General features: G+C 34.1%; 2 protein-coding genes and 1 pseudogene across 2 annotated transcripts, besides 1 other annotated feature; 1 reads left to right on the top strand and 2 right to left on the bottom strand. All coding sequences in view use genetic code 12, as the record gives it.

Moving 5' to 3' along the window:
• Positions 1–2530: 2530 nt before the first annotated feature.
• Positions 2531–4077, bottom strand: CD36_73120 (annotated as a pseudogene).
• Positions 2531–4077: a sequence feature (hypothetical protein, Candida conserved, degenerate frameshifted pseudogene, putative;~putative LPF gene family member; frameshifted and degenerate pseudogene, putative).
• A 669-nt stretch (positions 4078–4746) lies between these two features.
• On the bottom strand, positions 4747–6861 carry CD36_73110 (conserved hypothetical protein; the record flags this gene model as incomplete). The annotated part of the gene is made up of 1 exon (XM_002421477.1): positions 4747–6861. The coding sequence occupies one exon, from the start codon at positions 6859–6861 to the stop codon at positions 4747–4749; it is 2115 nt and encodes a 704-aa protein (XP_002421522.1).
• A 1872-nt stretch (positions 6862–8733) lies between these two features.
• On the top strand, positions 8734–11118 carry CD36_73100 (conserved hypothetical protein; the record flags this gene model as incomplete). The annotated part of the gene is made up of 1 exon (XM_002421476.1): positions 8734–11118. The coding sequence occupies one exon, from the start codon at positions 8734–8736 to the stop codon at positions 11116–11118; it is 2385 nt and encodes a 794-aa protein (XP_002421521.1).
• Between the last annotated feature and the right edge of the window lie 1321 nt (positions 11119–12439).

Below are 12439 nucleotides of genomic sequence, written 5' to 3'. Positions count from 1 at the left end.
ATCTAAACTGGTGCTAGTTAGCATTCACCAATAAATTGACGATACCAGTGGTTGTGATATTGGAAGAAGGAATGATGATAATGTGCATTTCTAAGTTGTCGTCAGTTAACATGTGGGTAGAGGTTTGTACGATAAAGGCAAATAAAAAAAAAGAAATGTAAAGTATGTTTTACAACCACCCTGCATATACATATACGGATAATAAGTTTTTTTTTTTTTTTTTTTGCTGTGAGAACTTTAAGAGATTTTTGACGGTCAAACAAATGCAAAGTAAGAAAAACCGAACTTGTTAAAATAGCCATACAATTCATAGTTAACATTCACTGTTGTCCATTTCAGTTGTTAAATTTGATGACTGTTAACGATTGAAAAAAAGGTGATGGAACGGATGTTCTTTTCCACAACATTATTGTTACCTTATAACAATAAACTGTATCACAAATCAAAGAACCTTTAAGGTTGTGTTTATTTATCCCTTTCATTAAATATTGTAATTGTAGTAGTATGATGATGGTTATTGTTTGGTTTTAAGTTACCACCTGTGATTTAGTAATTCTCGTACTAAATATCAATTAATTTGAACCACAAAGATAATAATCAAATTCCCTTTGGCATTCTTGCAGATAATTAGTCCATTTGACATCCAAAAACAGGAAAAATGATATTTATTTAGTTGTCTAGAATAATTTAGCCGAGTAATTATCTGAGTTCATCCAATTATAGATAAACTTAAGAACACGTCTAATAAAATAATAAATTATTATTATTATTATTCATACTCCAACAACTGACTTTCTAAAGTATCCTGTCATTCTACATACCTCGTTGTTGTTCTGTCGATGCGTTGCAATCGACGTTTGGAGTTACCTCAAATGAATTCATAATTAAACTATTAAGCACAAAACAGATAATAATAGACTTATTATTGTATTAAGTTTGCTTTAGTAATATCAAGAAATTCTCGCTGGTTTCTTTGAGGTACCTCTTTCTCGTCTAACAACAAGAAGCCAAAAAGGGAGGGGTTCAATAATTAAGGTACAAGGGAATCGACGAGTTCGGTGAATCATCCAGCTACCACCATTATTCTCACTACAATGGCGGCAAGGGTGCCGATACAATCAATCTCACGCGTCAAATTGTTTCAGATTCTTGTTAGCAAATTCCAATTTGAAACATAATGTTAGCATTTAGATAAAACGTCAACATGATGATAAATCTCGCAATCACCACAAAACATGAAATAATAAGATTGGCGTTTATATAATGTCAATCAAAAAATACACACCATTTGATAGTGAGTTACATTGGTTTCCTTCATTGTAGTCGTTTTCAAACCGTTTGTATTGCCCTATAATAGCTTGGAAATTGCATCTCTGTCAGGTAAGGATACCTGTTTATATGGATACTGTTGTCATGACCACTATCCCCAGATGCCGCAAACTCTTTTGCATCAAGAAATGGAGTTTGCAACAAATTGGAGTTGTTGTTCGCCATCTTTGATACCAGTACGCGTCGCATAAGAAGGCGGAAAGTACAGACAACTCCTCCCTGTTCAGATTCTGAGTTATTTAAAAATAGAAATATCTCCACACCATTTCTGAGATATATTGACTGCTTGACGGATGGATTTTTCTGATTTACCTTTATCAAATTGATTATCTTTTTATCTAAATCATCTTTTTTTGTTATTGATAATGGCTGAGAGGAATTTGAATTTTCAAAGGTCAGTAGTATCTTTGTCTGGTTCTATCCTATTGTTTTTCTATTGTCATGGTTGAGATGGCGTTATAGTATTGATTTGGATTAATAACTACATTATTATGGCAATTGGGAGCCGAATTATCAAGTTGTTACCAATTTATGTTACCAGGTAGCTTTTGTCTGGTCTCGCTTACTTGAATTTTAAAGAAACCTTTTTGTGCGATGAATAATAAGAATTCTAGACAAAAATGTTACGGACAATTTTATTCGCCTTGTGTAATATTACAACATATTGGGCAGGCAACTGCTGATAGTTTCATGTATAATTACATTATTATTATACCGTTAACTTTTGTGCGAGTTGTGAATTTGGTGGTTTTCGAACAAAAAAAAAAAAAAAAAAAAGAAATACTCAGTTCTATCTCTTTCTATGCATAGAAGAAGAGGAGGAGAAATACTATAAAAAAAAATGGAATCTTGCGAATGATATATACTGGTCAAGTCAAGTGCTTTCAAAGGAACTTCTAGAAATTGATAAATGTATAGACATCATAGATCATATAGTAAATCAAGTGTACTTCCGATGGAGGTCAAGAAAGTTTGCATCAGCAATAGCAAATTGTGGAACCACATCTTATTCTCACCTGAACAGACACCTTTGACTATGAAGAAAAGGTTTGACTGCAAAAAAAAAAACAGCAAATTATCGCTAATTCATTAAAAGCTTAGTGAGGCAGGATTCTTTTAGGCTTTTGATAATAAGAGACTTAATGTGAATGTATATATAATCAAGCCTTAAATAATATACTAAAATCCTAAACAAATTGCATCACCATTTCTTTATTATCTTATTGCTAGATCCATTATCGTCCTCATCCAGATCAGATTCACTTCTATTATAAAGATCTTCTGAATCATAATCGGGGATAACCTCTTCCATTTCAGAGGATTCGGATTTTTCTGAGTCGGATTTTGTACCAAAGCGACATTCTAGACGCGAGTAACGCTTAGATATATCCATTAAAGTTTCATCCAACTAACTAACTTTTATGGTAAGCCCTTTTATTACTTTCAAAATTTTTCTCACATCAATGACGCTCATATCCCAATTACCACTTGCAATTACTCCTAGCTTGATGTTTTTATTCTCATCATATAGCATAGATACCAAACAAGGTGATATCAAGCAGAGGTCACAACCACTTACATTTAAAGTGTTTAGTGAAAACACCGACAACTTTATGGGATTCACTTTTGTAAGATGATTATATGCAAGTGATAACTCTTGTAAATTCTCTAAGTTATCGAAAGGGCCAACTAGCTCTTGAATCCCCATATTCTCCAAAATAAGTTTCTTAACTGCAACTGGTAATTGATCAGTATACTATCTCTTCATGTCGCCTCCACGAATTTCAATTTTCTCAAGTTTTGAATCCTTGAAGTTCAACATCTTTAAAGTGTCACTGTCAATAATAAAGCTATCCAAAATGAAACTTTTTAGTGATAATCGCCATTTTATTTTTTGAGTTAAAGACGTTATCTTACCTTCCTTATGGGCACCTAAACGAAAAGTTTTAAGTCTGCTTGGCAAGTGGTACCAAAACCCCCGATCCTCAAAAGCCAAATAGTCTGGCAACAATTCAAGCTTTTCCGCCATTTTAGCAATTTAGAAACTGCACAAACGTTGAGGTAAATTCAATTTAGTTATTTTGAAGTCCATGATGGTTAAATCTTCTAAAGATGTGGGCAAAGAATATTCGGTTGTCGTGTTATCCTCACCATTCAGTTCCAATGACAATTTTTTAAGCCTATCAATCTTGTAGCTATCCAATGTAGTTCCAGTTAATTGAAGATTCGTGACAACAGTGAATAATTCTCTTACATGGTTATAAGCATTTAAAGTTAATGAATCAAATATAACTCCGCAATCTCTAATATCGTCTAAGTCTGTTTCTGAATCACAAGTGTCATATCCAAAATAAAAGTACCGTTAACTTTCACAGCATTATGTAAAACCTCTGGAAAATTTTCATGGGCAAATGAAAAAGAAAAAATGTCGTCAAGGTGAATAACCTTGGGGAATATCTTCCATTGCTCCATACCTTGTTTCAAACTTTTTGGCGTCATTTGTACCTGAGAACAATCACAATCGGAATGTCCAGTACTACTTTCATCCTTACTAGGATGTCTGTCAATACACTTAGTGGTGATACACACATCTGACAAAATTGCAAAAGCGACAATCCTCCTAATAGGTGGGAAATATAAAAGTTATGGTAAAACACAATTTGCCAAGTAATTAACAGTATCCAATGGAAGCTCTGCTAACCTAATAAAAAGATTCACATTATTGTTTGTAGATGGTATGGGAGGCATTCACCTAATATTCTTAAACTCGATAAAACTAAAATATTATAAAAGGCGGAACTGACTTTTACTATTGGATAGAAATTGGTTGTATATTGTGGTCGGTAAAACAACAACTTGAGTGTCTTTATCAGGATAGAATGAATGGATTAGTTTATAACGTAATTGTTAAGATAACTCTGAGATTATCCTTTTTATTAGAAAAGACGGCTATTCAACATTTCCTGAAACTATTTATTAAATGTTGTTAGAAGTAGATATAAGATTATTTTAGAGAAAGTACCGAGATATACTCGTTTAAAACTATAAAATCACCAGAAGCTTGAAATCGTTTAATACTACCAAATTTCGCTTAAAATTGGCCTCAAAAAAAAAAAAAAAGATTTCTAGATAATTGTCATGACCAATGTGAAGAAGTTATTAGTCCTGCTGAAAGAATTCCATAAAAGTATAGGATGATCATACTATTTAGACTACACAGTTTGACTCAATTCGATCAAAACTTATTATATCAATAAAATGCTTTCGAGGGCGGCACTAGAGTATAATCATGGTTGTATAGTTAGAATTGATCTACCAGCAGTTTAAATAGTATTTAAATGAAAATCACTACCTGAACGAGAATTACCGTTAAAATGTCTGCTACATAAATCAAATAGTACATAATATACTGATACCTCAAGAATCTGATTCATCGTCACTATCTAAGCCCAATGCTTCCACAATAACGTTACGGCCACCATAATCATCATCGTCAGTATATTCTTCATCCAGGGTAAACACACTTCCATTGTAAAGATCATCTGAATTATATTCAGCAACTACCTCTTCTGTTTCAGAGGGTTCAGATTTTTCAAAATAGGGATCACGGGCCAAGTACACACAAGACAAACGATACGAGTGCTGGGATATTTCTTTCAATGTATCACTAAATTCGTTGAGATTTAAAGAGAGCCCTTTGACTGCTTTCATTACCTTCCTCACATCAATAACACTCACATTTAAATTACCTCTAGCGTCTACCCTTAGCCTTGCATTCTTATTCTTTTCTTCGTACATTGAAACCACAAATGGTGATATCAAACGAAGGTCACACTGACTTATGTCTAATACCTCCAATGATGATACTGGTAACTTAACCAGGTCTACTCTTTTCAAACGATTTCTCATTAGTGTCAATTTACGTAGGCTCTTCAATCTTTCAAACGATGCAGGTAGCTTTTGTATTCCCATTTCCATCAAAGTTAGATTTTTAACGCTAACTGGAAATAGATCAATATCAAACGTCTTGATGTCACCTCCACGAATATTGATCACTTCAAGTCCGGATTCTTTCAAGTTCAATAATTCTAATGTCCGGTAATCAATATTAAAATTTTTAAAAACAAAATCACCTAATACTAAGGGCCATTTAATTTCTTGGATTAGACGAGACATTTTCCCCTGCTTGTTTGCAATCAAGTGCAATCGTACAAGATTATTCGGCAAATGAAACATAAAATCCAGGCTTTCAAATGTGAGATAATCAGCCTGTAATAACAACTCCCCAGCAAAATTTGGAATTCTGAAACTACTCTCAAATGCAAGTCTTGATGTCTCAATGTGAATATATTGCAAATTGTCACCTAAATGAAAGTATCCATCATTAAATGTTAAATTCAAAAGTTCTAAACGCATCAATTTGGCAGGAAACACTAGAGTACTCAAATTAACATCTGTTTCTCCAATATTATTGATCAGTAACAGTGTCAAATTGGAAGGAAAAGTCAAAATTGCACTACCGGAGTTACCTGAAACTGGCAAGCCTTTTCCAGTGTACTCAAAACTTTCTAGCTCAGTAAAAGAACTTCTCTCAAATAAGTTAACTGGATAGACACAGTACTTTAAAACTAGATGCTTTAACAGTTCAAACTGTTTCAAGGTATCAAGGTTGACTAAATTACCACAATTTTCTAATTTTAGTATTTTTAGATTTGGAGCAATTATTCCAGTTTCAGCAAATGATTTAATGTTCGGTAACTCGAGTTGTAAATGCTCTAAATGTACCAATTCTTCAGAAACGAAATTTGCTGAATCCAAAGATGTTGTCATACATAGTTTCTGTAAATTTGAAGGTAAAGTCACTTGAATCGTGGAGTTAAAGCGAATACACAAATCTTTTAAATCGGGTGAAAAAGTGTATGTTTGGGGTTCATTATCATCAAAATGTATATCCATCTGTTTTGCACCTGGAATCGCATAGCTATTCAATGTGGTGTCAAATACCCGAATGGATCTGGCAATTGGTGGAAACGTAACTGGATCCCAAAAACTTGACAATCTTAAAGAATCAAACGTAATAGAAGAATCCAAGAATTTATTTAACAATTCTTCTGCTTTTATACCTTCACCCTGAGAAAGAGTACCATTAATACTCAGAGCTTCCTTTAAAAGCCTGGGGAAAGTATTCAAAACATCCCTACTTACAAATTTTCCGTGTATATGGACTGCTCTTGGGTATACATTCCATTGAGCAATTCCCTTCTTCAAATCAGCAAGTTCGATTTTAAACCGGTCACAGTCACATTCGGAGTAGCCAACACCTGGCAGATCACTGCCCTTGTGTCTATGAATGTACTCGGTAATATTAACATCTGACAAAATTGTAGATGCCACTTCCCTTTGAATCGGTGGGAAGAACAATAACTTGGGTAATATACATTTTGGTAAATAACCAAGTATTATAGTAGTGATTTCGGAGGGAAGTTTGGCTACTTCCTGGAAAAGATTAACGTCAGTAGTAATTATTGTCATGACAATGATGGGAATGGATATAGGAGGTTTGATAAACTAATATGAGATTCTGGGTGTTGATGCCAGTGGAGTAGTTGTTTGTGTGTCGTTGAATTTGCAATTAAATACCTTGGGCGATTCTGAAATATATGGATTGCTCTCAAAACTTCTGGTATCGTTTGATGTACTTTCAACGTGTCTTTTGAGATTGGTTTAAAATGGCGATTCAGTGGAGAAATATTAAATCTTCAAGATTTTGTGAATATACTGATTTCATTTTATCATAGATATCAGCATTGAGAAGAATTGACATTATCAAGTGAAACAGAAAAAGAATTTACAGCAACAGATGCCATAATAATCATCATCCCCCACATGAGCAATCGCGAATTTTGACATTCCAATTTACAAGAAGTCAAACAATACCAATTTCGACAACAGAATAATTATCCTTTTTGGTCACGTATCTCTTTTTAGACGGATCCACGAAGAAGCGTTTTTTTTCTTTGAACTAGTTCAGTTATTGATTTATGGAGCAATTTAATACCCGCCTCGCAAAATCAATTGACGTATTTCGGCATTGATTTTTCTTTTACTCGATCAAATTGAGAAGAAGTTTTACTCACTATGAATGCTCTATAAGATATGAAATCCAGGGTTACTCTTTTCATTTGGAAATAGACGTTATCAAGAGTTCATGTGAAAATTAAACCAAAGAGGTAGAATTATTTTTGAAATGGCTACACTAGTGAAGGGTTTGTCCAATGATCGCCTCTTCCAGGGATTGAGAATTGGTTGTAATACTTAGTCTTCTAGTTTATTACTCCTGATTATAAATCTATAAATTCTAATTTAAATTCACGTACCTTACAGAGGAAGTGCTTAAAAAAATTGGGAGCTTCTATTCAAGAAACTTGACGCCAAACATTCCTGTGGATGATTCTAGGCTTGAATACGCATTTGACACATTCTGTCAACCCCAAAAATAGTTGTACTGATAGATTTTAGGCTAGATTTCTTTTGTGTTGAGACCAAGATACTTTTGATTATTTGATATACTAGCTGTTCCCGCGAGATATGTACATCGGTAGACCAGTTGTCTCGTATTTGACAAACTTGACGATGATTGGCGTTTGTAATTTGAATACTTCTTTATATAGCTTGCGAATCTAGCCTTGTCAATTAAAATCAACAAGGCAGTAATTCTTAAAAACTTTGGTAAACATTGAAACCAAATAAAAATTCCCGATATTCTAAATACCTTTGGAGTAAACAATACTGTAGAGGTGATTAGACCCGAGTACTATATTTGACAAATCAAGCAAGATTGTAGATACAAGGGGAAGTCACCTACATATTTGCTCAAAAAATGTAGTACGGTTTGACTTTATATTTATTCAGTTGTTCTTAAGTAAACCAAAGCAGAACCAACTCACTTTGTTGTGACAACTGCTATTATTAAAAATAACTTTCCAAACATGTTTGGTTGTTAAAGCAATTAATTAAAATCTACTTGAGTTTGGGGATAACAAACTAATTAAAACTATAGTATGGAGAAATGTACAAGTGTTAATAATAATAATAATAATAATTGGATATATTTTGAATCAAATGTTTCAGAAATACAAAATGCAACAAGAAACGCGTTTTGGAAATTGGAATCTAGATGCAAAAAAAAGCCTGAACTTTTTGTTTTGTTCTTTACATTTCAGAAATGACTGCAAATGATCAAAAACTTCAACTACATTACTTACTCCAAGACTAATTTCAAAACATGAATTGATCAATATAAAAATGGGGTGTCTTTCCTCCAAAACCCTCTGCTTTTTAATTTTTGGATTAAAATTACCAATTAAGTTTCGACATTAACAATAATTTTCAATTCTTGCAATCATGTTGATTAGTTATTTATTATTGCTATTCTTTTACGCTATCATTGGCTCTTCTGCTCAGGAAATAGTTTACACTACTCGTATTCATACAATGTTTACAACTTATTGTCCTACACCTACTCAGCAACAACACAGTTATGAACCAGATTCGGAATCGGCTGCTTCTTCGATTGATATTCAGGATAGTGCTACCACAATTGCTCTGTCTACTGGATATTGGCCCACATACTCGTCTGTTCCAACTTATATACACGATGAAGGTGACGTTCTTTACAATGTTTCCTTTGAGAATGCTGATGACAATTTTTATGTTAACTATTTTGTCAACTGCTCCATGGATAACGAATACCCATTTTATGATTTCACCAAACAGGTTTGTGGTAATGGTTCTATCATAGGTTGGAACAACACAAGTTGGAACAACACGGTAAAGAGAGAAGGGGAACCTGAGCTAGCAGGAGATGTGAATTCAGAAAACTCAAAGTCTGAAGCCAAAAAAGTTCAGAATGAATTTAAATCGACTTTAGGCGATGATATCAAGAAGTTATTATCAGATAATAAATTTGTTGGTGGATTGTCAACTTACATGAGCATTTACCATGCCGCTTTTGATAGGGATTCTGAACATGTTCGGATTGAGTTAATTAGGTTCGATAATATTTTTAGAGATGCTTGGACCACTTTTTGGAAAGCAAATAACCACAAAAAGTATGACAAACACAGGAAAAGTCATAAAAATTGGGCATGTGCTAGTCCTAGTGATGGACAGGATATTCAGCCAATCACTAGGGCAATTGCATACATGTATATTGTTGCAATGCCAATTCCTCATTATGTGTTTAGTAATGTTTACCTGGATGCATTGAACTATCTTAAAGAAAACCAAGACTCGATTTATGATTACACGTGTATCAAAGACGATGAAAGAGAATGGATGGACAATCTATTAGAAGATACAACTGCGTTGGAAAATCATGTATCATATTTTTTGAATCTTTACAAAGCTTATTCAGATTTATATGGTGAACCACCAAATAACGATAAGCGGATTGTATGGGGATGGGGTGGAGCCAGAACAGATATTAACATTGACAAAATTGACAATGATACTCAAGATTTATTGGATTCCGGAAAGATATTGGGAATCAGTGCATTAGCAGGTGCTAGCATTTGGAGTGTATTTGGCTTGGTGTCAAATAATGCGGCTTCGTTGGCAAGTACAAGCTTTGATGATTTAGTGGAAGAAGTTTCCAAGTCAAATCCAAAGACACACACCCAAAGCTCTGCTACAACTAAACACCTGTCATCAACAACATCATCTTCCTCCTCGTCATCATCAACATGTACTGATTATTTTTTGGAGACTGACGAAGCATATCCAAATTTAGCCAGTGACGGAAGTATCAGTAAACAAGATGACGATGAGAATGATGAGTACTTACAAAATACTAAAAGGGATGACACTGTTAAGGACGGAAGAAAAATCAGTCAAATGTGTGGTACCAAAGATAGTGATAGTGATTATGAAACATGTATGAAAACATTGAGTGCACACACAGTTTGGGTGAACACAAAGAACAATAAGGTTTATGGTAAAACAGAATTTGGAACCTTCAACGATATCAAAAAGGATGACTTTCACGAATATACACCTGACATATATTATAAAGATACTAATGGGGAAAGACTTCCAGTTTATATTGTGAACCAACAGGGACGTTCTCCTGGTGTTGCATGTAACGCACTTAAATTTATTGCCAATAATTTCCAGAGCACAAAGTATTTCAATGGAACAACTAGTATCGAAGGTTCTGAGAAGACTGAGATTAGGCTAAACATTCTTACAATGTCCAAAGGAACGTATTTGAAAAGAAACAAAGTAATTGCAAAATATAGTTGTGGGAATACTGACAATGATAAAATGGCTGAAAAGTACAACACAGTGGGCATGCGCTGGGAAAAAGACGAATTTCCACCTTCTTCAATGAATCAAATTGTCACAGACGCTAAAAACATTAGTGTTACATGTGTTCCCTTTTATGATAATCAATTAGATGGTTGTCAACTCAAAAGATTTTACGATGGCACCAAGTCTTCCGAAAAATCTAAAAATAAGAAACAATGTGTCAGAAACCACCCAAGAGAGATCAAAGAAGGGGTTTTTGTTAATGAAAAAAACAATAGAGTGTTTCCTGGAATGATAATAGAAGGTAATTGCGTTGGAACTGATTACAGTGAGTACATTCCTAATGGTGAGAAGAAAAGAGAAACAGTAGCTATTAAAGAAGGAACCCGTGTGGCCGTATTGGTGAATGTAATGGATCACGAAAATAAGCCGATTGATTGCACTAAATATGAAGAAGGGTCTAAATACAATTCTGATTAAAACAAGTAGTCCTTGTTTGTTTGTTAATAGCAAATGAGAATTGTTTTATTTTTTTATAATATTAGTTTTACTTTGTTTACAGTTGATTTCTGGTTGGAATAGTCTACGATCTTTCTATATCCACACTTCAAATTTAAGTAAAAGAAATAAAGTGTTTTTGTTTACAATCGCCTTAGTTATCTGTACCTTTTTCATTAATCAGTTTAATTATCCACGCCTATCTATAGTTCGTCATTGACGGTAAAGAATTGATTGTTACGTATGTTACAAAGGTAATTATTGGTTAATCAAAGTATTTATTATAAGACTAATTCAATAATCCAAACTGAATAAATAACTCCAATGTTGAAAATACCGTATGTACAAGAATCCTTATACTTCTCTAATAAATACTGGTACATTTACAGTGTTAAGGTGTTCAGAACCAAATATTTGTACTAGATTTTGAACAATACAGGACACACATGATAGCAGTTCAAAGTGTAAACAGATAGAACATAATCACAACCATCATCACTTGCAATATTTAATTTCTCTCCTTTTTCTGTTATGCCCTCTATAAACTGTGATTCGGATTCCTTTCAAAAAACCAATTTTAGAAGAATAAATACGGTTGATTAGAGAAATACACGTGCTACTAACTAGACAAAGAATTAAGTACTAAGTCATCATTAGAAAATGAGTCAATGGTGTGGCTATTAGGTTAGAGCATTTGGATACTTATTAAGTTAATTTCATTCTTGAACCAAGTTTAAACATCTTTTTTAATTACTTGGTATTGGCTATGTTGTTTTCTTGTAAACCCTGTGGTTTATGAGATAAATTGAAACGGTAAATCTTGGTAATTTACCCGGCCCGTATTTGGTTTGCGGCTAACCGGTTTAACTTTGACCTTGGGCTTTCGCTGCTGGCACGTTAATTTCACTGGCAGCAGTGGTCTGCTGGCCAGGCCAAGATCCAGTGGTAGCGCTAGAGATGGTACAAGTTTCAGCAACCGGCACAACCGTACCCTAAGACAGAATCAACTGCCCCAGCGGTGGCTCTCGTACGTCCACTTGCGCCTAACGCCCTGCTCAGAAGAGATGCGCTGCACTACCACAAGAGTTTCGAATCCGTGGACACCAACTACATCTTCCTCGGACCTATTTCTCTCCTAATAGCACCCTCATAATCATCGTATCTCCTATCCCCAAAGTATCATATCCTATAAATCATATGTACCATATACATGCAACAAAAGCTTATATACAAATATGTTTTTTTGCTCCAACAAAGGTTGTGATGTGCTCCCCATATTCTTAACCAAATGTGACCAAGTCAG

This window comes from Candida dubliniensis, chromosome 7, assembly GCF_000026945.1.
Source record: "Candida dubliniensis CD36 chromosome 7, complete sequence".
NCBI classification, from domain to species: domain Eukaryota; kingdom Fungi; phylum Ascomycota; class Pichiomycetes; order Serinales; family Debaryomycetaceae; genus Candida; species Candida dubliniensis.
The sequence above is the reverse complement of the archived record's forward strand: the minus strand, read 5'-3'. Positions and strand labels throughout refer to the sequence as shown.